General features: G+C 31.4%; 1 protein-coding gene across 2 annotated transcripts in view; it reads right to left on the reverse strand.

Annotated features, from left to right (window-relative positions):
* Positions 1–4,699: 4,699 nt before the first annotated feature.
* LOC116774150 (semaphorin-5B-like) overlaps positions 4,700–26,189 on the reverse strand; it is a 30,484-nt gene continuing 8,994 nt past the window's right edge. For both annotated transcript variants that reach the window (XM_061523858.1, XM_061523857.1), the window contains exons 3-20: positions 24,552–24,654; positions 15,888–16,095; positions 13,962–14,116; positions 13,395–13,554; positions 12,743–12,942; positions 12,223–12,384; positions 11,776–12,073; positions 11,270–11,480; positions 10,570–10,725; positions 10,160–10,363; positions 9,438–9,677; positions 9,003–9,079; positions 8,662–8,890; positions 8,413–8,565; positions 8,157–8,300; positions 7,702–7,821; positions 7,173–7,306; positions 4,700–6,770 (exon numbers count right to left, since the gene is read on the reverse strand). In XM_061523858.1, the coding sequence (XP_061379842.1) occupies positions 6,540–6,770; positions 7,173–7,306; positions 7,702–7,821; positions 8,157–8,300; positions 8,413–8,565; positions 8,662–8,890; positions 9,003–9,079; positions 9,438–9,677; positions 10,160–10,363; positions 10,570–10,725; positions 11,270–11,480; positions 11,776–12,073; positions 12,223–12,384; positions 12,743–12,942; positions 13,395–13,554; positions 13,962–14,116; positions 15,888–16,095; positions 24,552–24,654 (3,185 nt within the window). In that variant the 3' untranslated portion in view covers positions 4,700–6,539. The remainder of the gene's footprint in view (positions 6,771–7,172; positions 7,307–7,701; positions 7,822–8,156; positions 8,301–8,412; positions 8,566–8,661; positions 8,891–9,002; positions 9,080–9,437; positions 9,678–10,159; positions 10,364–10,569; positions 10,726–11,269; positions 11,481–11,775; positions 12,074–12,222; positions 12,385–12,742; positions 12,943–13,394; positions 13,555–13,961; positions 14,117–15,887; positions 16,096–24,551; positions 24,655–26,189) is intronic.

A 26,189-nucleotide genomic window follows, 5' to 3' on the forward strand; every position in this document is an offset into this window, starting at 1 on the left:
TTAAATTGTGCGTCCAAAATATGCATTAAGTTTAAGCTAAGTGTGAATACAAAGTTAGGATGAACTTACTATGTAGCTCAAACAAGAGACTTCACCCGCTTGAAGGAAAGTTTAACACGCCTGCATTTTATGTTAACTGTTTTCATATGTTAATAAACGTCATCTTCAAGTTAACTACATTATAACAGCTACATTATACAACACATTTTTAAAAGTAGGTCTTTTGTTGTGTTTTTCATAATTTATTTACTTTATTTTTTTTCATAAATATTGTATATTCTCGACTGACCTTGACTGTTCCTAACGTTGCAATACAATGTATGCAATACTGCTGTCAATTCGATAGGTTATGTATAAAAATAGATTATTAAAAAAAAAGTACAGTAAACCATAATAATAATAAATTAAACGGAGATCTTCACTCAAATGCACTGAACTATAACGAAGAATATTTGATTCTTGTCTTTTATCCACTCCCAAAATAAAATTAACTATTAAATTTTATGGCATATAAATTTCCATTGCAACTTTAACGTCTCTTAAAGTTTTTATCGACATATTATACTGTACGTTATGAAAAATACATTTATTTATATAAAATCAGTATTAATATAACTTCAATTGAATGAATTTATAGAATACAGAAATGGTAATGAGACTTAACTAGTAACCTATAATTACTCTTCCTGATTTCTTTTACTTAAGGAATAAATTAATTTCTATTAAAAGTTTATTCAAAATGTAAATAAAATAAATAACATTTTCAAGCAAACCGTGATTCCTTAATTGTACACATTATATTCATGTAATCAATTCCATATTAATTCGCCAGACTGCATTCAACATACAACTGTATTTTATGTCGCGCGCCATTTCAAAATGGCTTCCAATAGCATGCTAATGAACCTGCGGCTTTATCTACAGACACAAATATTACCACCGGTGATTTATGCATTATAAGCACAATAAGCACATTGTGTGTTATTTTAAGTAACAGTTATAAATAGATTACAAATTTATGAGTAATATTTGTATTTTAATATTATTACTCCAAGATGAAAAAGTGCAAAATAATCGCCTTACAAGATCTTCAAATAAAAAGTTCGGTATGGATATAATTTTAGTTTTTCTCAGTTTCAGTAAAATTCGATCGATTGGGATAATAAATTGCGTGTATTTATTATAAGTATAAACCATGAATAGTTGCAGAGGAATTTAAAAATGTTAATATTAACAAATATTTGTAGAAACAACGAAATATTTTCCCTGACGAGATTGGTTCTTGTCCTAAAAGCGTAATGATTCTAACTTACATAAAATACGCAATACTTTTTAATAATCATTGTACGATATATTACCTCCCAAATAATATATTGATGATATATATTTATAAAATATATACATATAGGAAAAGGAAACACATACGAAAACAAAGCCATCGCTATGAAATAAAGACACCTGCTTAATGACGTCTAAATTATGCTAAATCCATAATCTACACACATAAACATAACATTTTAAAATTTTATGAAACACTTTATTTCGTTTCTATAGCTACTATGAACGCAACAACTTGTACTTATTTTTTATGTACTTTTGATGAAACAATATAGATTGTTTAATTTCCTCCAAAATTACATAAACGATGATTGATCTTGAATTTAAAATGTATCGTCTGTTTATAACTGTTGATCCTATAACAGATTGGTAAACGTTTCAAGCTATGTTAAGCAGGCTGTGTTTTTTTATCAGGAATCAAATGCATTCAGTTTTCTGCGTCATTGACGGAATCGATTCATCTCGTCTAGACTTATAAATCTTGATGGATCTTTGTAACCTCATGTCTGATTCAAACTTTATTATTTATTACAGACGGTGTCCTTTTGCAAAAGTTTTGTCAAAATCCATTTTTGGTCAGTTTACTAGACCTTGGCCTGTCACAAGAAAGCCAAACTATTTGTTGTGCTAAAACAACAGCTCTTGTGATATTTTTTTATATTAAAACAGATAATTAACGTAACAGGAAATTCCGATTACCAAAATGTCGTGACGGGTGATTAAATATTGTTCCAATTATCTTTCAGCCAATCTTATATTTAGAAATGCAAGTGGCATAATACATAGAGAAAGAGCAAAATTTAACCGTAACGTAGTCTTTGTAAAAGAATTATCACAATTATAACTTAATTGTTACTTTAATGGAATACTATATAACAAGCTTATATTCTTTAATATATAATAATCTATTATATCTATTTATGTGTACTTCATATTTCCCATATAAAAGTAAGAAACTCTTTTATATTTACCTTTCTATATCGTGTTATTAATGATGTCATGTTAATGTAAGTTATAATATATCTCGTTTTGCTCTTTTTATTCGAACGAACAAATTGAATTTTCAGACTCTTTGTACGAATTTATGGAGCATCATTTCATACGGATAACATTTTGAAGTAGTGATATTTTGTTGGAAATAAATCAACGAAGCATTTATACGGCGTGTTTATTATTTTGCAGGAAACAAAGTGATTCGTTTTAATCTGGTCTTAGATTTAAATGCATTAATGTTGCTTTATAATTTATTCTTCATTATGTTTGACTTATTTATGTTAATTAAATAAAAAATATGAAAGCCTTTGTCTATTCTTTTGAATTAATTAATTTATTACTTTCAATTAAAACTCTGTTCGGATGTATTTTGGTGAACAAAAATGAAAGGATTATACGTATTTTTTTATTTTTATTTTTTTTTTTTGTCTCAATTCTTCGTAGAATCTTTTTTTAAATTGCTATATTATGTATGTATATTATATTATATACAAGTTATGTTAGATGGAGACAAAAATTTCACCAATAGAAGTTTTCTTCATATAGTCTAAAAAATCATGAAAAAAAAGAAAATGAATAATAAAACAGCAGTAAAATTATTTGTTCTTATTACGATAACTCAATACAAAGTCTGATTATATTATTGACGGAAAATAAAAGATATGACAGTCCTTTGTTACAAAAATAAACCTATTATGTGTTTCCTGAACGGAGTTGTGTGTGTTTTTTATTAGGGTAACATTAGCCAAAACTAATTTTCGACAACTTCAATATTTTCCATATACGATCTGTACCAATAGATCGATCTTTTACTTCAACTTTTAAACCTTGAAGATAAGACATTAATTAATTTAAAAATGAAATGATTGCAATAATACAAAAAAAAAAAATTTTTTTTTATAATTAAAACGCATTTTAATGGTTTCTCAATAACATTTTGTTACGTTACTTAATATATTTTGCTCCATAACGACGTTTAAATGTATAATTAATAAACTCTCATGGGATCAACCAAATAAGAATATCTACATATATAGATATATTGTTTTACAACCTTAAAAATAAAAATAATATTAAAAATTGGATATATCAATTGGCCTGCCTTTAGCTTTTGTTTCTTAGAAATCAATTATTTGGAAAAGTGCACATTTTGGAAAATTACTTGGATTTTTAATATTAACCTATAAATTAATAATAATACAACTATATTTTATGATATTGTGAACTTGTATGAGCTTTCAAGGCATTGTATTGCACGCAAGCAATAAGTCCGTGCCTCAAAACAAAAAAAACGATTTGAAAGCTGATGGCCAGTAATATTTAGTGTGACCCACTTCTAAAACACACTGAGAGCTCGTATCCGTGAATAGTTTTGATTGCTATTCTGAAAAATGCACGCAAAAATTGTGAACGAAGTTTATATCTCATTAGAATATCAAGTATAACTTAATGCCACTTTCTTTGTAAATATATTTTTAAGCAACGAAAAAACCGACAAAATCAAAGTTCATTGTCTTTTATACACATTGGACCACGTTAACGTAATGATTATTATCTGTAAAGAATCATGTGCTTCCAATGTGACAATGTAATGAATATCAAAGAGATAATAATGATAAAAATCTTGTTTAATAAAATTCACTAATGAAGCCATCACCAAAAATAGTTATAACGAAAAAAAAAAGTGAAAATAATTTAGGATTGCAGCAAAAGGGAAGCAAACTCAGCTTATAGCTGATTTTTGGAGCTTTGGCCTCATTTAAACTAGTATCGTAGAATATTTTGCCAATATCAACGTTTTTGTTTGTTACAATCTTGAGTACTGTGTGGAGGAGATACGAAAGAGTTTGTCGAATGGAATAAAAGTGTCTATTTCATTATTTTTTTATAGCTGCTTTTCAATTGCCTCTACTGGTGCAAGTGTCTAGTGAAAATGTCTCATTTCACACTATTTAAATTGTTATAAACGCTCTCCGATCAATTGTTCATCTCTTACGTTAAATATTCACGTCTAAGTTCACAGCGCGATTACAAGTCAACGGAGTTGCCATTGAAAAAAAGATATCAATACGGACACGTAAAAAAAGTTTGTATTAAAAAGGTCCTCCCAAAAACATTACATTGATATTGGGCTTTGACGGTTTAAATATAACGTTTTCTCCACTCATACATGTAATTTTGTACTTACATATAATACAGTTTTGTACTTATAATACAGAACTATGTATTGCGAATGTTAGGGAAGGTAAACCTTAACATCATTTGAATTAGTGTATCCAAAATAAAAATAAACTCGGAAATCTTTATAGACAAACCGAAAAATATACGCTCCTGCTGGGATGGGATTGTAGAAAATAATATAAACATATGTAGAGCAGTCTTTAATGTTAAGTAGCTTACAACAATAAACAAAAATTTAAAATCAACTTCCGTACAGCGTGGACGATCGATACAAAAACATCATCTCCCTAAATATAATCGGTGAGTTTCCCTGAAAGCCTCCGAGATATAATAAAATAGTTTTTCTAGGCCGAATTAATTAATCAGCTCATAATATTGATGTTTCAATATTTAAATCATAATAGGAATATTTATACATATGAGACTATGTCGCGTAAATCATAGCCTTAAATATTTTAAGGTTTCAAAAAATAAACGATTCTATGTCCATCAGCAAAATCAGTCATGCATATATATATATATATATAATTTTTTTTTTACAACATCCAATTTATATCCCATATATCAGAACACATGTATCCCCACCATCCATACAACTATAATATAACAGTATTAAATATACAAATAGCTATCAAATAACAACATAGACTCAACATGAGTCAGATCAGGTCGAAATAATTCAACATCACTATAACTATTCATTTCATACATATGTATAATTCCCAAGGCACTATTTGTACTGATATATAACGAAGCATTTACTTTAAACTTATTTACATGGCACATAGCTTTGAATAAAATGATGTTATGTCCATCAATTAAACAAAAAATCTATATCATACATTTCTTTTAGTTAAAATGGCACTGTATTCTTTAACTATTCTTTGATTCGACTAGATGGCGCTTACCATAATATAGCTGTTTTATATTATGAAAGCACAAAAATAAAACGAACAGCGCCACCTAGTGCAGAACATACGAATTAATTAAAATTAACAAATCATTCCAATATATTTATCACAATAGCATTTAATACAATTTTAATATATAAATGTAATCAGTGAATTGATTGAAAGGAAATATAAAAGTTTATTTTAAAATTTATATAAAATCAACAAATACGTTTGAAGGCAAACAACAAGAAAATATTCATTATCATAGTAAATATATTCTCAGATGCCAAATATATGAACACTAACTATTAAATATCTCGTGTGTTCTATATTTGAATGAGAGCATTGCTTACACTTTTTAACCAGCTCAATTAATCCGATACATTTGTACCAAGCACAGTTCACAACAGATTATTAATTAAGAAAATTTAAGATACTTTAATTCCTCTACAGATAAATAAACCTCAGATGGCTGTAAAATATTAAATTATATAAAAATATTCTATTAATACAATAGGAGCTTCTAAAACTTTGCTCTTTAAGGAAATATAGATTCCACAGAAGTTAGGAAAACAAAAGTACTTGTATCCGAAACATTCAAAATAACGTTTTTTTATAGAAAAATATAATAATTCATCAACAAGAAGACAGCCAAAGATCCTCGTAATATAACGTACTTTATAATGTATATAACTAAGGATTTATGAATATTGTGTTATAATATAACATTATAACTAAAAAATTTCTTGGAAGCGCATGCTAACATAAATAAACCTATTAAGTAACATGCCTTTTACTCATCCGCATTAATGTCTCATAACATTTCGACTTTTTGAGATTTTGGAACATTCTATAGAACTTCTTTTAAAGGCAGATAGAATCAGTAAGTAGAAAATCCAAATTTTTCAGAACTTTCTAGAAAGCTCTAGAACAAGACAGAACATTCTCAGCAGAACATATGAAACATAAGTCAGATCAGATCTGACAATGGAAACTCAAAGCGTATAGAACTTTCCAGAATATTCTAGAACAAGCCAGAACATTCTTAAAAGAACATCTGAAATATAAGTCAGATAAAATTTGTCAATAGAAAGTCAAAGCTTCTAGAACTTTCCAGTGTGCTCTAGAACATTCTCAATAGAACTTATCCTCTTCAATATCAATATTAGTTTTGTTGTTCGGTTGGTTGGAATGTCTCCGCAGTGTTCCCATTGAGTCGTACTCATTGGCGATGGCCTTGGGATATAGTTTGGGGGTGGCCATAGTGTTGTTGTGGTTGGCGTTAGACAAGTTATTGCTTTTAACGAGGATGCCACTACTGTTGCCAAGACCCGAGAATGATGGCTGGCGCTTAGCTTTACGCGGCTGTGGAAATTAAGCCATGACTGTTAAATCTTTAGCAAAAACATATAAGCGTTTCTGTGATGACTGGATAAATATTTATTTTACATAACATGAACGCTGTTTTAAATCTAATCTAACTTTCGTTGTCTCTGTTATATGTCTATGTTTACATATATGTTATTTTCAGTTTAGAGTTAAGTAATGATATCCTGGAGTTAATATATGAATAATAATTACTTAATTTTTGTGGAAAAGTCTTAGGCTGAATATTTAAAACATTAGCTACAGATCTTTAATTTGGTATCATTTTTGAAAAAAGAATCATAGCGATAATAAATGAAGATAATATTTTTGATGTTATGCTAGTAAAAATAGAAATAGTGTTCCATTTTTAATTAGTTAGTATATAACATATGTTCTCACCACATCTTTAAGCGGCACTGTGACATAGCTGTTCTGTTTAGCGGTGATGTAATGCGGACTGGACGGCACGCGCGCTGCCGACCTCCACGGACGACGGTAACACGCCACCACCACCCCCAGACATAATAGACAACCTGAAAAATATTCCCATTAGAAAATTTAAAAAATATTCTATTATAACTTTTTCAATAATATCGGCTGTATATTTTAAATCTGTGCCCAAAACGAAAGTAAAGAATGTGACCGTTTTTTTTGTTAATAATAAACAGTACTCGTTTTATCATGAAAAAAAGTAAAGTAACCCGTTTTACCATTAAAAAAGTAAAGATTTATAATTATCAGTAAGATGAGATATTTTAATAGAGTATTTATACATTTTAAGGTATTATATAATGTATATAATTGTTTGTAAATTTTTGAATAATCTGCATATTGATTGTGATCATATATTCACTTTAACATATAATCTTTTAATACTTTTTCTGTGGCTATCTTAATAAGATTTCAATAGACTTGGTAATAAACTTACCCATAACAAAAGCTCCGACGACACAGCCAACAATGCCCCCAACACCGAGAGGTTCGCTGGACATTGTTACAAAGGAAGCGCTCTCAACATTCTGACTGTATGCCGGCATCGCGTATAACTCTGTAACAAAATATACAATCAATATTATAAATTAATTTCATATTAAATATAATATAAAGACAACAATTATATTCTGTATGTTCATATATTTAATTTCCATCAACTATAATATAACAACAGTTCTAGATGATGATAGAAATAAAATACCTTTACAAAATATATTACTTTATTATTTTTATTTAAAGATACTGAATCTTATCAAACAGTAAATTGGATGCTTTTTTTATTTAAGTGTGACATTAAAATATTATTATAAGAGATCCCCTTTAGAATTTTCATAGTAATAATAAAAGTATATGTATTACTGAAGCCCCCCTATATATTTATTTACTGACCATTATCCATATCATCGTCTCCACACTTGGCCGCCTGCAGCTGGGCCCCCACGCAGGCCCCCGACTCACAGCTGCGCCGCCTCACCCTCTCACCGCCCTCGCACTCACTCCAGGCCCCCCAGGCCCCCCAACCACTCTCTGATTCTATATACAATTATATATTAAATGTAAACATTGTGCGAAAAAAATATCAAAACATTTATATTGTATAATGTAAAACTGGTATGTAATGAGAGTATAATAGTATTCTTCGTACCGGTGCATGTGTTGACACAGGCGCGTCTCTCCAGGGCGGCCCCGGCGTCGACACAGCCCTGCGGCGACACGCACATACGGGTGCGGGTTCGGTGGCCGGTGGAGTCACATCCACCGCTACACTCGCTCCACTCGCTCCAGCATGACCATTCGCCTGTGGGGAAATTAATATTAAAACTCCGAGGATCAGTAACAAATCTCTGCTCCCGTTAATATGTTATACCGGCATAACTAAATATAGTGAACTAACCAAGACAAGCATGCGTATTGCATGGCCTCAGCATATCCGCGGTCCCCGTACAGGGGGGCCTTCGGCAGTGACGTGTACGTTGCTGCTGGCCCCCGCCGCAGACAGCGGAGCAGGCCCCCCAGGCCTCCCAGGGCCCCCAGCCGTCAAACGACGGATCCTCCTCAGGAGGTGTACTAGTACATACCCCACGAGGATTACAATAGCGTTCCTCCTCACGGGCGAGAGAAAGCTATAAGAAAAATTATATTAATCGAAATAAATTTTACGGCACATAAAAAAATAAATAAAATTATGATATATTAAAATAAATACAAGCGAAGGCTATGTGAATTCCAACTCACCCTGATTTGTTCCGGTGCGGGCGCCTTACATAGGAACTTAAATCTCTTCTCGGTGTAACTACCGTCAGAAGTGTTGCCTGTTAATAAAATACTTATTTGTTAAAACATGTTTAACTAATTCAGTGCAAAATATTGTTATTTATTTCAAAAATTTAATATATAAATAATAATATAATATAGAATAAATTATTTTATAGAATTCAATAGCATTAGATAAAGATAATGGAATTATAATTACCAAATTTATTGCCCTATACTCGAGTCGGACCATTGTATTAAAATTCCCTACGTATTGTATGGACAAGAAAAAGTAGTATTGTTTCAAATATGGTAACATCACTGATTAAATGTAATAAAAAATAATGTTGTCTATGAAAATGCTACTATAATTATACTTATAAAAATAAAATACTCATAGTTAATTTCAATGCTTACTTGGTATTTGCACCCACGGGGTCCAAGCGGTCGCCTTTCTGACCTCGCATGGTCGTAGGTCACAAGACTGTCTTTCAAAGCGAGGCCCCTCGCAATCGGCTCCCCCGTGTCGAGGGGCGGGGCTTCCACAGACCCGGCGTCGCTCGCGAGTCCCCCCGCCCACACCACAACCTGCGCCGGTACATGCCGACCACGGGCCCCAAGGGGACCACGACCCGTCTATCGAAGCGAGGGCCGGATCTGGTTATATAGAATTCAATTATTATTTAATATGAAAAAAATTATGATATTTACATATAATAATTTAAATCACTATACGCAATGCCAGGTAACTTAGTCCGCGTCTCGCTATTTGTCTATACTTGTATATGATTTTGTCGCGTGGTTTGTATATACATAGTAACTTTTCAGACTATTAGAAAATTTTTATGATATGGAAAAAGACTAAGTCACATCATAACATATTAAGTTTCCAAATTCTCCTTCACAAAACTATGTACATCAATCAGTGATAAAAACTGTGAAAAATATCTCATGCTATAGTAATGAAATAATGAAATATATGCAAATTAATTACTTGTTACTAACGAACCGAAGCCTACATAGAAATCTAGTTTTATATTCATCGTTCAATGGTTGATGATGTTTGAGTTTGATGATAGTGCAATCACAATATCGATAAAAATGAGCAATCTCAGTATCGATAAAAAAATTCTGATTACCTGGACAGGGCGGCAGATCCGCACAGTATACGTCCTGAACGTCGAGGCCCACACAGACCCGGCCGCCGTGTTTGGGTTCCGGCGAGGTGCACGACCTCCGGCGAGACTTCACAGCGATGCCGCACGACGAACTGCACTCCGACCAGCCCGACCAGGGCGACCAGCCGCCGTGGACCGTGCAGTTGGATACTGCTATACTGGCACCTACATATAACATACGTGTACACTTGATGTCAGGTGCCAATATTATTTACGGGTTAAATTAGTTGTAACATAAGATGAAGTAGGATGACAGTTGATAGACAGAACGAACCAATATAATACCATATTAATGTTTTGATGACATACAACTCGGTCGACATTTTTATTAAAGTTCTAATACATTTTATTTAATTCTATATTGACAGTACCTTGACAGGCTTGCCCCCCGTTGGCGGGTCTAGGGTTGTCACAGCTCCTGGTGCGACACATGCACATGTCAGGTTTGTCGTCTCCGTACACAACGTGCGTGGACTCATCCTGCATGCACGGCTCCCACTCCGACCACGACGACCAGCCGCCATCCACTGTGAACATTATAATGTACTATATTATATTATATACTACAAATATATTATATCTAAATTTTCTATTATAACAATTTTAATTGTATATTTATATTATAAATTCCTTCTCTTTTTTTATTGTACCAACACCACATTTCTTTTCTAGTTTCCTCTATCAAAAGGGTTTCTGGTAGAGATCTCTTTTAAAAAATAAGTTATCCGTTGTTCATCAGAATTCTTTTATAATAATGTAACTATTTCTACTTTTGGTACATATTTAAATAAATAAATATCAAATATTCAAAGGTTTATTACATTACTATGGAAGTTTTTATTGACGCTAACAAAACAATTATTTGACGTCTGATAAAAGAAAAATCTTAGAAAAAACTTATCACAATGGATACATGTCACAATTTCAGTACAATGTCGGCATCCTTCAACCTATCCTTAACAACAGTTCAAATAACGCATGTAAATCCAAAACTGTATAATTATCAATACTTCAATTTATACATTTTGTGCAAGTTATCGGGAATGAATTTCAAACTGTACTAGCCGTTACCTTGACTGTTATCAGCGGGACAGCTGGCTGTGGACTGTACAAAGGAAGCTCCTCTCAAGTGTTGTGAACTCTTCACACACTGTTCCCGGCCGTCGTCCCAGCCGCAGTGCGGGTCCGCGGCCCCCACACACCCCGCCCGACTCCTGTAGCGGCTGCAGCGCTCGCTCGATAGACGCAGCACGCCCGTGTCGCTGCCGATGTACAGCGACATCTGTAGCGACATTTGAATTTGGAATGTCATTTTTTTAAACTCAACAAAGGATTTAAGTATAAAACATTTTTCATCATGATTTGATTGATGTTTTAAAGAACGTAAACACTAGAGAAAAAACACTATTGCTTTTTTATTATTTCTTTTGGGTATAAGTAAAATGTTTGTATAATAAATAGTAATAAAATAAATTAGTCACACAAGCAGGATACGATCAGCCCTAGTATGTCATTCCGGGCGTTTTATTATCTAAGGTATAATGTTTTATAAAAAAAAAGAAACATAAATATCTCACCGTATCTTTCACGAACTGCATGTTCTGTATGTTGTATCCGCCTCTGGAGTCCTTGAGTTTCCATATCTCGACCAGGCAGGCGCCCTCGTACCGCGGCAGTATTGCCAGTTTCAGCACATCACTGTTCTCGGTTGCAACGAACACGACCAATTGCTTGGCGATATTTTTTGTCGTGACAACATCTACTGTGACGTGGGTGAATCTTTCTAGTATGGCTTTGTACACCGGCTCGCCCGATATCGGCTGTATGGCCTCGTACATTAAATGATACTTGTGGTACTCCATACTGTGATGGGGTCTGAAAATACTGGTCAGTTATAATATAATTTTGTATAAAATTCGTTTATGTATGTAAAATTTGTAAATTTAACTTAAGTGAAATCGAACTGTTATATCAATAGGTATGTATGTATGTTTCAGTAGATATAATATGTATACCAATATTACCTGGGATCAGGGTTGCATCTAAAGTGTTCCCTGGCTTCTCTTGTTGGTGTCAGGGGTTCCCAAGTAGAGGTCGGTGAGTTTTGAACCTTGTACTGACCCTCGAAGGACATCTGTATGTCTGACATGTTGTATATACACACGGCACTACCGGCTATGCTGTTTCTGTAAAACGTTTTATGTATGTTTATTTGTTACGTTTTAACTCTTTAACTGGACAGATTGTCATGAAATATTGCATGTTGTGCTAAGTTGAAAGAAAAATTTTGTCTAATAAATTAAAAAAATCTTAGTTCTTGAGTCTGTATTTGAATCGACGGTAACTGTAAAAACTTTCTTATAACTATCAATTAAACATACAAGTCAATAATTTACGTATTATTTGTAAAAAATCATCAAACAGTATTTAAGATTGGACGAATCATGTCAACTCAAACAAAAAATTATGGTATATTTTATAATATTTTTTATATTATCTACGACCAAATAACGCAGGGTTGATAGGTATTTATAAAATTCTTACGTGGGTGTAGTAAAGACCGCTACAAGAATTTTCTCTTGGGCCAAATATTCAACGCTCTGGACCTCATCGTAGTAGAACGGCACGTCCCCTGGCACGGGACACTTGAGACGTGCCTTGAGGAAGGTGCTCCAATTGTCTTTCATAACAAGATGGCCGCCCGAGTCATTTTTACATACACGCGCTATACGAGAGTATATTGTCTGAAAGAAAAATAAATAAATGAATAATCTATTAACAAGGAATTATTAGCAGAATTATTCGATTCTAGATTTATTGTTTTTTTTTTTCACTTATTGCCAGGTAATTGGTGTAAGAGTATATAACATTTCATTATATATACAACATTATGTAACAGATTTCACAAGTGAAAATTTTTGTAAGCAATGCCTTTTTAATTTGTTAATTTTAAACGTAGTGTTCTGGAATTATCGTCAATTCATAGTACAATATAAATTTATAAATAGACCAAGGTTATTGTTAGAAGGATATATGAAAATAAAAATAAAAAAGTATTTGTTTAACTGCCAGTAACGCCATCTATTGTTTGATATAAAAAGTTTTTTTATTGTATTATCTGTGGTACAAAAAAGACATTCCTTTTTTTAGCAATTTAAAGCATTCTGGTAGCGACATTCACGTGTTTCATTATTACCTTTCCACAATTAAGATATTCCACTGCGACTTCTCTAAAAACGAAGTATACGAAGTAGTCGTCTTCAAAACTGCCCACGAACTGCGGTTCGTTGAGCCAGTTCAGGTCATACTGGGTTGTTCTCAACATACCAGTCTCACGAGGCGAAGCGCCACGACTCCTGAAATAAAAACAATATTATATAATATTATATATTATATATAATTTAAATAATGGTCTATATATATATATATATATATATATATAGACCATTATTTAAATTAAACATATTTTAATTTCAAATTATCTTCATAATTTTCAGTAATGTGTGATAATATTAATATCACAGTAAATATAAATGAAAATTTATTTATTCGAAACAGCGATAAACAACTTCTTACTTAAAATTTTAATGTATTTGATGAAAAACATTAAAACTTTTCAGAATTCAACAATGCATATGAAGAAATATTACTAAGACTTTGAGAGTATTTATTTTCGGGTTCAGCTCATACACACTACCATATTTATTTCTATCTAGAAGTTTCGATTGGAATTATATTTAAAATTCCATGCAAAATATCAAACCTGCATATCGCTGTGTCGGAGCTGGAGAAATCTGTTGGGGTACCAGCGTAATACTCGCCGGTACTGGCGAAGATGGCTGTCACATTGGAATTTGGATTGTGGGGACAATTGGGCACCCCACTCACCAGTTCCGATACCATGTTGATCGATTCGATCTGGCGTCAGAAATAATGTAGATGAGAAAATTTAAAGGCGTTTTTTTATGTCATAGAATTAACATAGACAGAACTTAATGTGCTATCATTGAGGTTTTGGATGTTGAATGTTAAGTTCAAACAGCAAATATTGGAATAATTAAATTTAAAGCATTTTTGAAGCGATTGCACTGATATGATCCAGATTGTGGGACAAGTTCCGGAAACTGGGGATAGTATTAATCGACTCCAGATATTCTGGTAAATGTAACGCAAGGGTTTAAGCTGATGATGGCTCGTTTAAGTCGATACAACTGATGCATGGACTCGATCATACTAATAGGTGTAACAAAGGATCAGTATCTTTTTATTGCTCAAAAATTCCTTGATGTGATGAAAACTATTGTATGATTATGGAGTGACTAGCTAGATTAAGGATTATTGAAATAAAAATAAAACGGAGCGTGGTTTCAACGATGAGCGGTTTTATTCGAGAGAGAGACAGAGACGACGTCTACAGTCATAAGTCACAAATTGGGATGCGTTCACAAATATATTTAAATTGGGACTGCGTTCATATTTCAACATGATGCCTCACAACCCTTGCCTAGCTTCCATATGCCCTCTCTCTCTCGTCCTTTTTTTTAACTCCTTAAATAAGAAATGTCAGTAGAAGTATTACATTTGGATTTAGGTTCAGATATCCTTGTACAATATCACCCTTTCTGTCAGTAATAAAGAGAAGGGAAATTCGAGAAAGATAAAGAAACAAGGCTTCCGATTCTGCCGCTAAGAGAAGTGTTTCGAATTTATGTTTGTTTTGTTGTTTGCGTCTTAAATAAAATTGCAATTATGGAGTACATCACTAAATTATATCGATAAACATTTAATTTTTATAGTGTCATGAAACAGTAATGAAAGCAGGCTGTATAATAAAAGGTGATTGTATAAATCAAGTACGTCTGTTTAAATCATCTGTATGAGGTTATCATAACCATATCGGTTTTATTTCGATTTCCAGAAAAGGTATACGTATTTAAATTTTACAACTCTCAACAGTTATATATTGTATTGATTGACGATCGTGTTTATTTTAGCGAAACATGTTCAGCTTACGTGTGTAAGCACGTATTTACAAACACATGTGCATATTTTTACACACACAAGTGTAAATTTACGCACTTAATGTGTACGTACGCTATAATCAACACACACACGAACGCATAACTCATAATAATAAATAATGTTGGTGTTTCACGAAAGGCAATTAATTTTTTAGTTAATGTCGACTAACCAAAAGTCATAATTGCTTTAAAACATGTTATACGATCAAGCTCTACGGGAAAAAACTATTTGTCACCGGTCTGAGTAATGATAGAACTCATTCAATGATAATTTAATGATATGTTACATTTTTTACTATGTATATTAATTTACATCGATAAATTTGTACGAATAAAAACATTGATACACGAGATAGATTAGTTCTTAGCAATAGGATGTTTAGAAATATTTGTCCCCAACATATCTCTGTGATTTTTTATTGTTATAGATTGTGAAATTTTTGTATAAGTAAAATAAAATAAACCATCGATTAGCAGCGCCAAAATATTTTTTCCTATACCTACCCGAAAGACATGTTTTGATTTCATTTCAAATAAGTTACTAAACGTGATATTCCCGGAAATACGATTTAATATCCGAACGGAAACTTAGAATCGTCTATAATAAAGGGACATTATGTCATTATGATAAATTACTATAAATAAATCAAATAAGGGCGAATACACACCTCCCTCCAACTGCACATCGGACTGAAAGCGTTTGTGCCGCACGCGAACAGCTTATGCCCGTAAGAGAGCAATACTTTGATGTAATTGCGGCAACTGTCTTCGGTCTGACCCTTGTCTTGACACAATTTTGTCTTACCCTCTGGTGCGGGCCAATTCGCACGTTCAAGTTCCCTGAGACCGCGTAGCGACAAACGATATAACGTGTCTCTGAAAGGAATAATTTCATCAATACATAAACATATTACTTTTAATTTAACTACAACTCGAAGCTATAACATCATAATATAATTGTATGCGGTATAAAATTAACGTGATAGCGACGTTGGTACACAAACAACATCATTAGAACCAGATACGACGTTTCGCAGAACATATTAATAACATAGCACTGCATTTACGTGTTTGCTTTCATTGTAAATATGTGCATAAGTATGAAATATAAGTCAGGTATCGTCTTACGCCCACTGAGCTAAGAATAAAATGCAATCAAACTATATTCCGTAGCGGACTTGATTTATATGAATATAAAATAAATTCAAAGGTATAATTATGTTTAGATTTATTTCAATTAAATTAGAACGGACACGTAATGATGTGTGATAGATTATAACAGAAAATGAATTCTGTCATGATATCGTAATAGAAATGTCTCGTTGATAGCAAGCGGTTGACCGCGGTGTTGTATTGCAGAGTGTAATGTACACGCATCACATATCAGGTACAGTAACTCCTAGGAAACGATCCGTTAGAGCAATACCAAGATGGGAATTGGAGCTCATTGAATTATGATGCAACACTCAACGTGGTTTGAAATTTTTATGTTTTTCATGGTTTTCGTTGGGAAATAAAAAAAAATAGTCTAAATATATTAAGGTAAATTAGTTTATAGCAACATAATTTCAAGCAAGAAATATGAAGTTATAATGTAATAAACTATAACATATTATGGACTTAAAGCTTGTTGGTGTAATTTAAATGTGATTATTTGTAACTATAAGGAGTAAATCTTAAGGTAATGTACTACATAATTCAAATTAGAGTCCGCACACCTACCAGTTAGATGTTAGATTATCGTAATTACCAAAGACAAATGCTATCATTCTGATAGTATGATAAACAACACTTCTAAATCAAGACGAAGGCTCGACTTATGGAACCGGAATGACGATATCTCTCTAGTTTCATATCTACGACTGGTAGAACCTCTTGACTACATTTACAACATTGCAATAAGTATGCTCCTTATAAAAGAATTTTATTACATACAAGTTTATGCCCGCGACTTCGTCCGCGTGGAATTCGGAATTGGGTTCAAAAGACCAACCACATAATGCGTATAAACCAACTGGTACCTTCTAAAGTTTGTGTCATGTGACGTCATAGAAAATACAAATCTCATGCCGTGATCCCGCAGAAACTACACAGTAAAAAGGGATAAATTATAACTTATATGTTATTCTGATGTCTAAACTACAACATTGGAAAGTTTCATAAAAATCCGTTCAGAATTTTTTTAGTGAAAGAGCAATAAAAATCCATACATCCTCATAAACTTTCGCTTTTTTAATATTACTAGAACTATTTGACAAATTATATAATGGCTCTGTCTAAATTAACATCTCAGTATGTACAATGTATTTTATATGTATCCATATAATTATATATTGGTTTTACAAATGATTTATTCTCTATCGCATGTCGCATTACACCAGTCTGTGGATTAGGGGTAAATTAAATTCCTGCACAAAGATTGGCACGGGATAGTTTCATCAAAAGTCATTAAGGATTTTACGTCTTAACAAACTTACGCATTTACAATATTATTATAATAACTCCTTTTTATTCAGCATATTTCTCATTCATATACTCAGTCTCATCTGATATATCGTGGGAATCAAAATCAATGTGGCCATTTATAAGAATAGCGTAATCAAATTTCCAATAGACACTAATCATATAAACGTAAAACCGTAATTGATATGCACATTAATTAAATTTATTGCATCTCTCAAATTTTTTATTAAAATCTCAAAAGTATTAACAATTCGTAACACTTTCAATAACTCAGAATCAGATTTGTTATTAGTCAATTTTATAGTTGGAATTCTAGAATATTTTTTGAATTTTTATAAAAAAAAAAACAGTCAAGTTAGATTCGGTTTCGAGCATTTAGTCTTCCATAGACAAAATATTTTTTTATATATTGGTAAGGACATACAAAATAATTTCCACAACATTCGTTGTGTCACCAACTTGGGTGTAGTCTACAGCATGCTACATTTTATTTTCACAGAATTATATTTTAAGGAATGTGTAAAAGTATGTCAAATTCGTTTCCTTTATCAGCCAAAGATAGTAAATATTAGACTTAATAGACAGTGAGATTTCGAAGACATCGGAAACTTTTCATATCTCATGTAAGCCTTAAAACAAAGTTATACTCCAAAATCAATTCTTACTTATTCTACATTTTTTAACAAGTGAACTAATATTCTAATAATAATTAATTCATAAATATATTTCACAAACTGCCATTAAGTCATAACGGTAGTCTTACGAATAAATAGTAATTGGACCAGTTTTTGATACGAAGCAATTGATCAAACATACTCAAATAGCTGGCTGGTTAATTGAAGCCGGGGATTTGTTTAAAACAAATTCTTTAATAAATAAGACATTTTTAATATACAAGTTATATCTATTAAAGCATTCTAACAACAAAATAATTTTATTTACAAAACAAAATGTATTTATTTTTTATATATTTTTCGATTTTTTTTTTTTTTTGTTACTCGGTCATAGATTGCTGTTTTTAGAAGTGAATATAAGTATTACTACATTAAAAATAATTAAGAAACAAAAATATGAATGTCGTTTTGTTCGTTTTTAAATGAAACGCTAAAAGTTAAATTTATTCTATTTAAAGGTAGAAAATATTTGTAAAATTAAAGGTTTTCTACATTAATCCGTATCAAAGCAGAGGGATTAGCTGGCAAGAATTAGTGAAATCATAAATTTAACATCTATGAAGTCGATGTATACTCATTTCATTTAATTTGAAGCTTGTTACGAATTTGAGATTAAAATTTACAGTTACATTTTTCATTATATAAAAACGAAGAAATATAGTCGTAGTTTGATTTCACAAGTACACCGAAAAAATACCAGTAAATATATAAAATGTCATTAACATCGTCCGTTCTGTAACATTATTGGCGTCAACACTGTCTGATTCATTATTCTTTTAAGTGAACCCTCTGATACAGCCAAATAAAGTGTTTATAATACAAAGTTATTCACATTATAAGCGAAACGAGTAGGTCAAAGTTTAAGCGATACCAATGATATTAACATATTAAACGAGTTTCGTAACATTACGTAATTATTAACGGGTTTGTTTAATTGTTTGCATAGTTACGGTAGGTCCGAAACTATTCGACATAGAAGCAATTTCTACGCTAACACTAACTTTCTACTAGACGTAACGTGTTTAGTAATAAACTTATACTTAGCACAAGTTACTGTCACTCTACATACAGAAAGGTATCCGGTTCGTATTAAATAAACTAATGAATGTCACTACAAACTTATCATAAATGTAACGTTTAACTATAGTCCAGATTTTTTTAAATTTCGAATATTAAATATCGATAGTATAAACGCAAATTAATGAGAAGCTGTCTATATTTTGAATATAAACAACGAGTAAGGATACGTGTATGTATATAGGTTTAGTCTCGTGAAGATGTTTTTAATTGGACATTTTCTCGACATTTTTTCTCTATATATTACTTCTAGCTATCTTCCCGTTAATAGTAATCACATTGAGATGTTTTCTACCTTCCAGGTTTCTCTTTAAATTTATATAGAAATTCTTTACTTATATAATTTATGTGTACCCTTGACTTGAATAGGCGTTTAGCTGTTAATTGATAATTTATGTGAGACGGATTGCAAAAGGGAATTCTAGTCGGTTTTGTATAAACGTGAGAATCTAACAAACATACATACATTTATGTATACTTGATAATATATTTTATTGTCCCATGATAAAATAATCGTTCTAAGAACTGTTAAACGAGCAGCGTTTACATTTTATTCAATAATAAATTATTGAAATAATAAAATTAACATTACTATGAATATAAATTTTTTATTTATTTATATATATATATTAAGCCAATTTAAGTAGAAAATATGTGAATTTTCTTAACAGTTGTTTAATTATATTCCGCTGTACTGAGTCGTTATATAGTATGGGATTACCGAGTATTTAAAAACAATTCCAGCTATTTCCTCCACATCCGCAGCAAGTGGTACAGCAATTAACATCATGGAAAAAGTTTAGGTTCATCGACCCTGAGATAGGACACGTGGCGTGATAAAACTCTATAAACAAATACAGATAACCCATCAATGCGTTTCATGCAAGTTAAAAATGTGTTTAACTACAAGTTACTAGCCATGACAGGTGTTCCCAACTTTAAGGTGTCTTAATTAATATTTTTTTTGGCATAGTCAAACTCCTTTGATCATCTTTCATATTTTTAAAAGAAATTACTAATTTTGTATGGTATATAAAATATGCAGCCCGATGTTGCAATTCATTATCTACTGGCAGTCTCACTATTTCCTCCGAATACAAAGGAACATTTAATTATTTTATTTATCGTATGAACACACGAATGATATTATTTTTCTTATTATTGACGTAATGTAGGGAAATTAGGAGTTACCAAATATAAGTTTGAATGAATGTTCTAGCTAACACAGGTTTGAATTCAATTCAAACAAGTTCTAACGTCCTTTGATGTGTAGTTAATGACATGGAGACTGGATAACATTAATTGAAACACACTGGACATACGCCAACAATGTAAACACTAGCTTTGTGTTCGATCTGTTACAATAGAATCATAAAAATATTTAAATTTCGTTAAGAAAGAATGATTCTACAAACGATTAATGATACGCGAATGAATATTTGAGAAACGAATGAATGAACGAATAAAATATATCATGTGTTACGGTGACGAATACAATACGAGGAATGAAATAGACAACGGAATGATTAAAACGGAGTAATGTTGCTGCTTTTATAGACACACGAAATGTTGATCGAACCAAAAGTTAATGAAAGTTTTTATCGTTTGTTTAACTATTGTAAACAACCGAGAACAAAAACGTAAAAATCTTACGTGACATATATTAAAAAATATGAATTGTGTAACACGTAATTTAGATAAGATTGTTTGTAAACAATGTATTAAATTACGTATTTATTAAGCTGTATTCACACGGGTTGTAAGGATGTTTTAATTAAATACAGTTCGCACTCTTCACAGTCATAGTGAGTTCTATTCCAGTAAGTGTTTAGTATGCATTAGACGATACCGTTACAGGCTCGGTCCGATTGGTTCCGTACATTTGATCTTATCATTACTTGGAAGTTTGAGAGCACACAGTAATAAAACTAACATTCGTACTCTTTGTATATAAAATTACATAAACTATACAACAGATTGGAACACTTATTTATTTAGGTTTATATAATACATAGAAAAATTAATTAAATTTCATATCTTGAAACATATGTCTCAATCTAATGCTTTACTAGCTTCATACAAGAAAAATTGAATTTCTCAGAAACAAAACTTAAATTCGTTTACGAACCTGTTCCTATAAACGCTATCTTGTTACAACGCTCAGCAAACATTTGAACGAATCAAAAAAAATACGTCGCCACAACAGAGTACACGAAGTTATCAACCTTGATATAAGAGCGTGATATTTCATTTAATTTAATTTGTTTTCAAACAATAAATAATTTTAATTGATTAAATTTTAATAATATATTTATTATTATAAACAAAAAGTATAATTGTTTTGTTGATATAATAGTCGCAAAAATAGTCAAATCCATACTATAATATTATAAATGCGAAAGTGACTCTGTCTGTCCGTCTGTTACTCAATCACGCCTTAACTACTGAACCAATTCGCATGAAATTTGGTAATGAGATATTTTAATACCCGAGACAGGGCATAGGCTACTTTTTACCCCGAGAAAATGACGCATTCCCATGGGAAAATTCAGGCGCGCCGATCGCTTTTACGCCTAAACTACTGAACAGATTTAAATGAAATTTAGTAAGGAGATAGTTTGAGCCTTAAGAAAGGACATGAGTTACTTTGAACCACGGGAAAACAACGCATTTCCACGGGAAAACTTACTTTTTTGGCCAAGGAAGGAAAAACAAAAAACATCGTATATAAAAATGTATTGCAGTAACGTATCTTCTTCTTAAAATGTATAAATCTAACCTAACCTATGACAATCACACTTAGTACGGCCTTATCCCATTTCAACGCAATTCAAACATACGTATAAAAAAGTACAGCTCAGGTTTTTTCATACTACTATCCAAAAAACTATCTTATGCGGACGAGGTCACGAGTAAAAGCTATATATTACTAATTCTGCAATTTACGCTGACAAAGTCGCGGGCAAAAATTAGTAATCTATATTGGTCTTTACTAAGACCTGGATCAAGAAAAACACAAAATTATAGCATTTTTTCCATAATTCCTTTTTTGTAAATATATTATTAGAAGAGTAGGACATATAACGAGCAGTCAAAATATTATTTTAACCGAAATTTCGGTTACATTAAGCAGCAATGATCATCCTCAAACCCGAAGAAAGTGTCCGCCCGTGGTCACGCCTTTAAAATGTTACATAAAATAATAAATGTACGAATGTATCCGTAAAATAAAGTTCGATTTTGTTAGAAGGTGATAAAAAGAAATCATTGTTTTAATTGATTATCTTCCACATTCATATTTCGTGTATTTGTATACTCGGTAACGCGATATTTATTAAGTAAAAACGAAATTAAACGTCAGTGTGGCGTAACTGTAAACAAACATACATTTACTTATATTGAGATGTTCAAAAAAAACCTTAACTGTATGTTTTAGTACCGTGTAATGAAAGACTATTAAAAGCTCGTGATTCGTTTCTTTATAACATTATGTAATCTTTAAAATCGTATTTTAATGATTGAAATTTTTTTTTTGACTCTGAAATTGTTTCATCATATACAATAAAAATAAACCAACTCCAAAAACGTGAGGTACGTTTCTACTTCTGTGGTACATACATTCGTTTTTAAAATATATTATAATCGTATTTATCTTATTAGATTGCATTTTTTTAATACACGAAATGACGTTTGGATTGCCTTAGTACTAGTTTTTATTTTAACATGAACACTTACAGTTCAAACGTTCTTCATTTAGTCCACAACATAATACTTGTGTCACCTTCAAAGTATTGATAGAATCGTTTTAAACTGTCAGAATTGAAGATGACTGTTGGCACATAAGGATATTATGCTTTACAGAACACAATAAAACATCACCAGCCTATCGGAGCATAAGCCTTTTCTCACATGGAAAAGGTTAGAGCATTAATCACAACGTCTGCTCAAGACGGATCGGCGATTACAAAATTTGAAATTATAAGTCTAGGCTTCCTCACGATGTTTTCCTTCACCGCCTGTCAGTGGTGTCTGAATACTAATAGTAAAGATAACTCGGAAAATATACCCAAGATAAATAAAAAAAAATCATTATAGAGAACATTAAAATATCTAGTCTTACTTTACGCTTAGCACGAGTTTGCATCGTCACGACATACGGAGCGTTTGCAGTATCTCATTCATAATTCTTTGCACACGGTATTGACGTAGGTTATCAAATGAAAAACGGAAAATGCTTAAATAGTGTTATTATACACAATTTTACTAAATATACTGTGTCATAAGACGGAAACCGCGTAATTAGACAACAAACTCCTTTGTCTTTAGTCCGCTTTAATTTAATTTTAACCTTGTTTAATAGCAATTATTGTTATATTATTAATTCACTCATCAATAACGAGATCACGTAGCTGTAAAGGAACCGAAACGTCGGGATTATCTAGTTATAATATAATAAAAAACGCGTAGTACCCCAAAATCTTAGTTTCATTTAAATGTGTGAAAAAACCTTAGACATCCTTAAGCTATAATTCTATTCTCAATGTAAGTTATCTATATGTACATATGTAAATCGTGTAGCTGTTTATTCATCATCAGCCTATCGGAAGCCCACTGCTGAGCATAAGCCTCTTCTCGCATGGAGAAGGTTTGAGCATTAATCGCCACGCTTGCTCAAGACGGGTTGGCGATTTCAAACTTATAATTTGAAATTATAAGTCCAGGTTTCCTCACGATGTTTTCCTTCACCGTCCGTCAGTGGCGTCTAAATACTGTTAGAAAGTACATATGACTATGAAAAATCACATTGGTACTTGCCAGGTTCCGAACCCGCGCCCTCACGCATGAGAGGCGGTCCTTTAACCTCCAGGCCACCGCGACTCTTGTTTATTATTATTAATATATTATTATTATGTAAGTGTGGTTACGTTAAATAAATTGACTGTACAGGGATCTTAGTTGAATTATGTCAGCACTTCTTTATATAAATACATATATATTCAAAGACGCGTTACTTATTACTGATTGACTCTGTGAACATTAATTTTATGTTCATTTTAATTACTCTATTTATATATTATCATTAATATAAATATTTTTGATACAATCCCGATAACTCACCTAGCACCCACTATAACTTGGTCTCTCGCTACATCGAACAACAGCTGTGAAAATGATTTGCTGGTGTTATCTTCAAAGACATCGCTATCAGACGCCAGCAGGTCTGGAAATAACAGTCATATGTTACACATTTATTATATTATTTTTATATAAGGATTTATGTATAATTATATATAAATGTATGTATTTTTATGGGTTTCTATTAATTATAAGTCCGCCATGAAATAATTTTTATCTCATCTCATCCATATGTATGTATGTGTATAAATTTGTTCCCTCTTAATTAGTAAAGTTATCGATTGATTTCGTTTAAATGAATCTTCGTGTATAGCGACATAAAATGAATATAATACAATGTTATTAAAACCTCTTTAATGAAAAATATTAAATTTACGGGGAAAAAAACTTGATTATTTGAAAATCACAAACGCAATATATGTTACAACAAAGAAAATAATAATTTTGTTTATTATAAGGTGATTTACATATCTTTAAAATCATATGTTCTTTATTAATTATATAAGAAGGTCATAAAAGTTTGGTTAGTCATAATCAGGTAACAATAAAAATAAAAAGTTAACCTGTAATAAAATTATTTTAAAATTTACAGTAATATTATTACGTATATGTATAAAATCGATTTAAATTATAATCGATCACTAAATCGATAGTTCACGAATAGATATAATCACATACTAAATGAATCAGACATCATAATATGCAAATATTGTTAGTAAATACGTAACAGAAATCACCTTGTTTTTGGATTTAATGTTGACATATACGAATGTATAAACATTAAACATAGTACTAAGTAATTTTAATATAAATTTATTAGTATAATAATAAATAATTTTAATTTATTGTCATTATATTGCTTGCAATGCTATTGATTTCTCAGCTCACATTCACTACAGAGTTACAGCGTATTTATTTTCTACCTTACCTATTAGCTTTTACCTATCAGCATCTCAAGTCACTCTTCAAACAATCTCATTCCTATTAGTTGGTCTGTCTCGACCCATATATTTTTCCACAATGGTGTTCGACTCTAATAATATTTATATGTCAATATGTTATTAAGTTAATTTAACTAAAATTTCAGCGAATTTTTCGTTAAAACCAACACCCATTTACGTTTATTTTAATACGTTTTATGAATAAAATTAAATGTGTAGTAGTACTGAATTATTTAATTTTTTTTGTATTTTTTCTATAATTTATTACTCCTTCCTTAATTTTCTCATCCTGTATACATCCAAAAACAATATGCTATTTACCATATATAAAACAAAACAAATAAGCAAAATATAATCAATTAAACACATTGCCTATTCAAAGGTAATCCTCCAAAATCTAAATATTGAACTCCACAAGAGAAGTTTATGACATGAATACTAAAAAGCTTTTAGAAATCTTAAAACGCTGTTATTAGAAAACACCTTTCATATAGAGGTGTATAATTATTTTAAAAACACCACACAATCGTTATTATATTACTGACTAGTTGCTTCACACGGAATCGCTCGCAACATCAATTAATTTTATACGTATATACATATTATTTAACCGTAAAATGTATTTCTCATATTTTAGCATAAAAGAACAAGAAACATTCCAGCAAATTATATGGTAAGG

Source organism: Danaus plexippus, chromosome 20 (assembly GCF_018135715.1).
Source record: "Danaus plexippus chromosome 20, MEX_DaPlex, whole genome shotgun sequence".
Classification (NCBI taxonomy): domain Eukaryota; kingdom Metazoa; phylum Arthropoda; class Insecta; order Lepidoptera; family Nymphalidae; genus Danaus; species Danaus plexippus.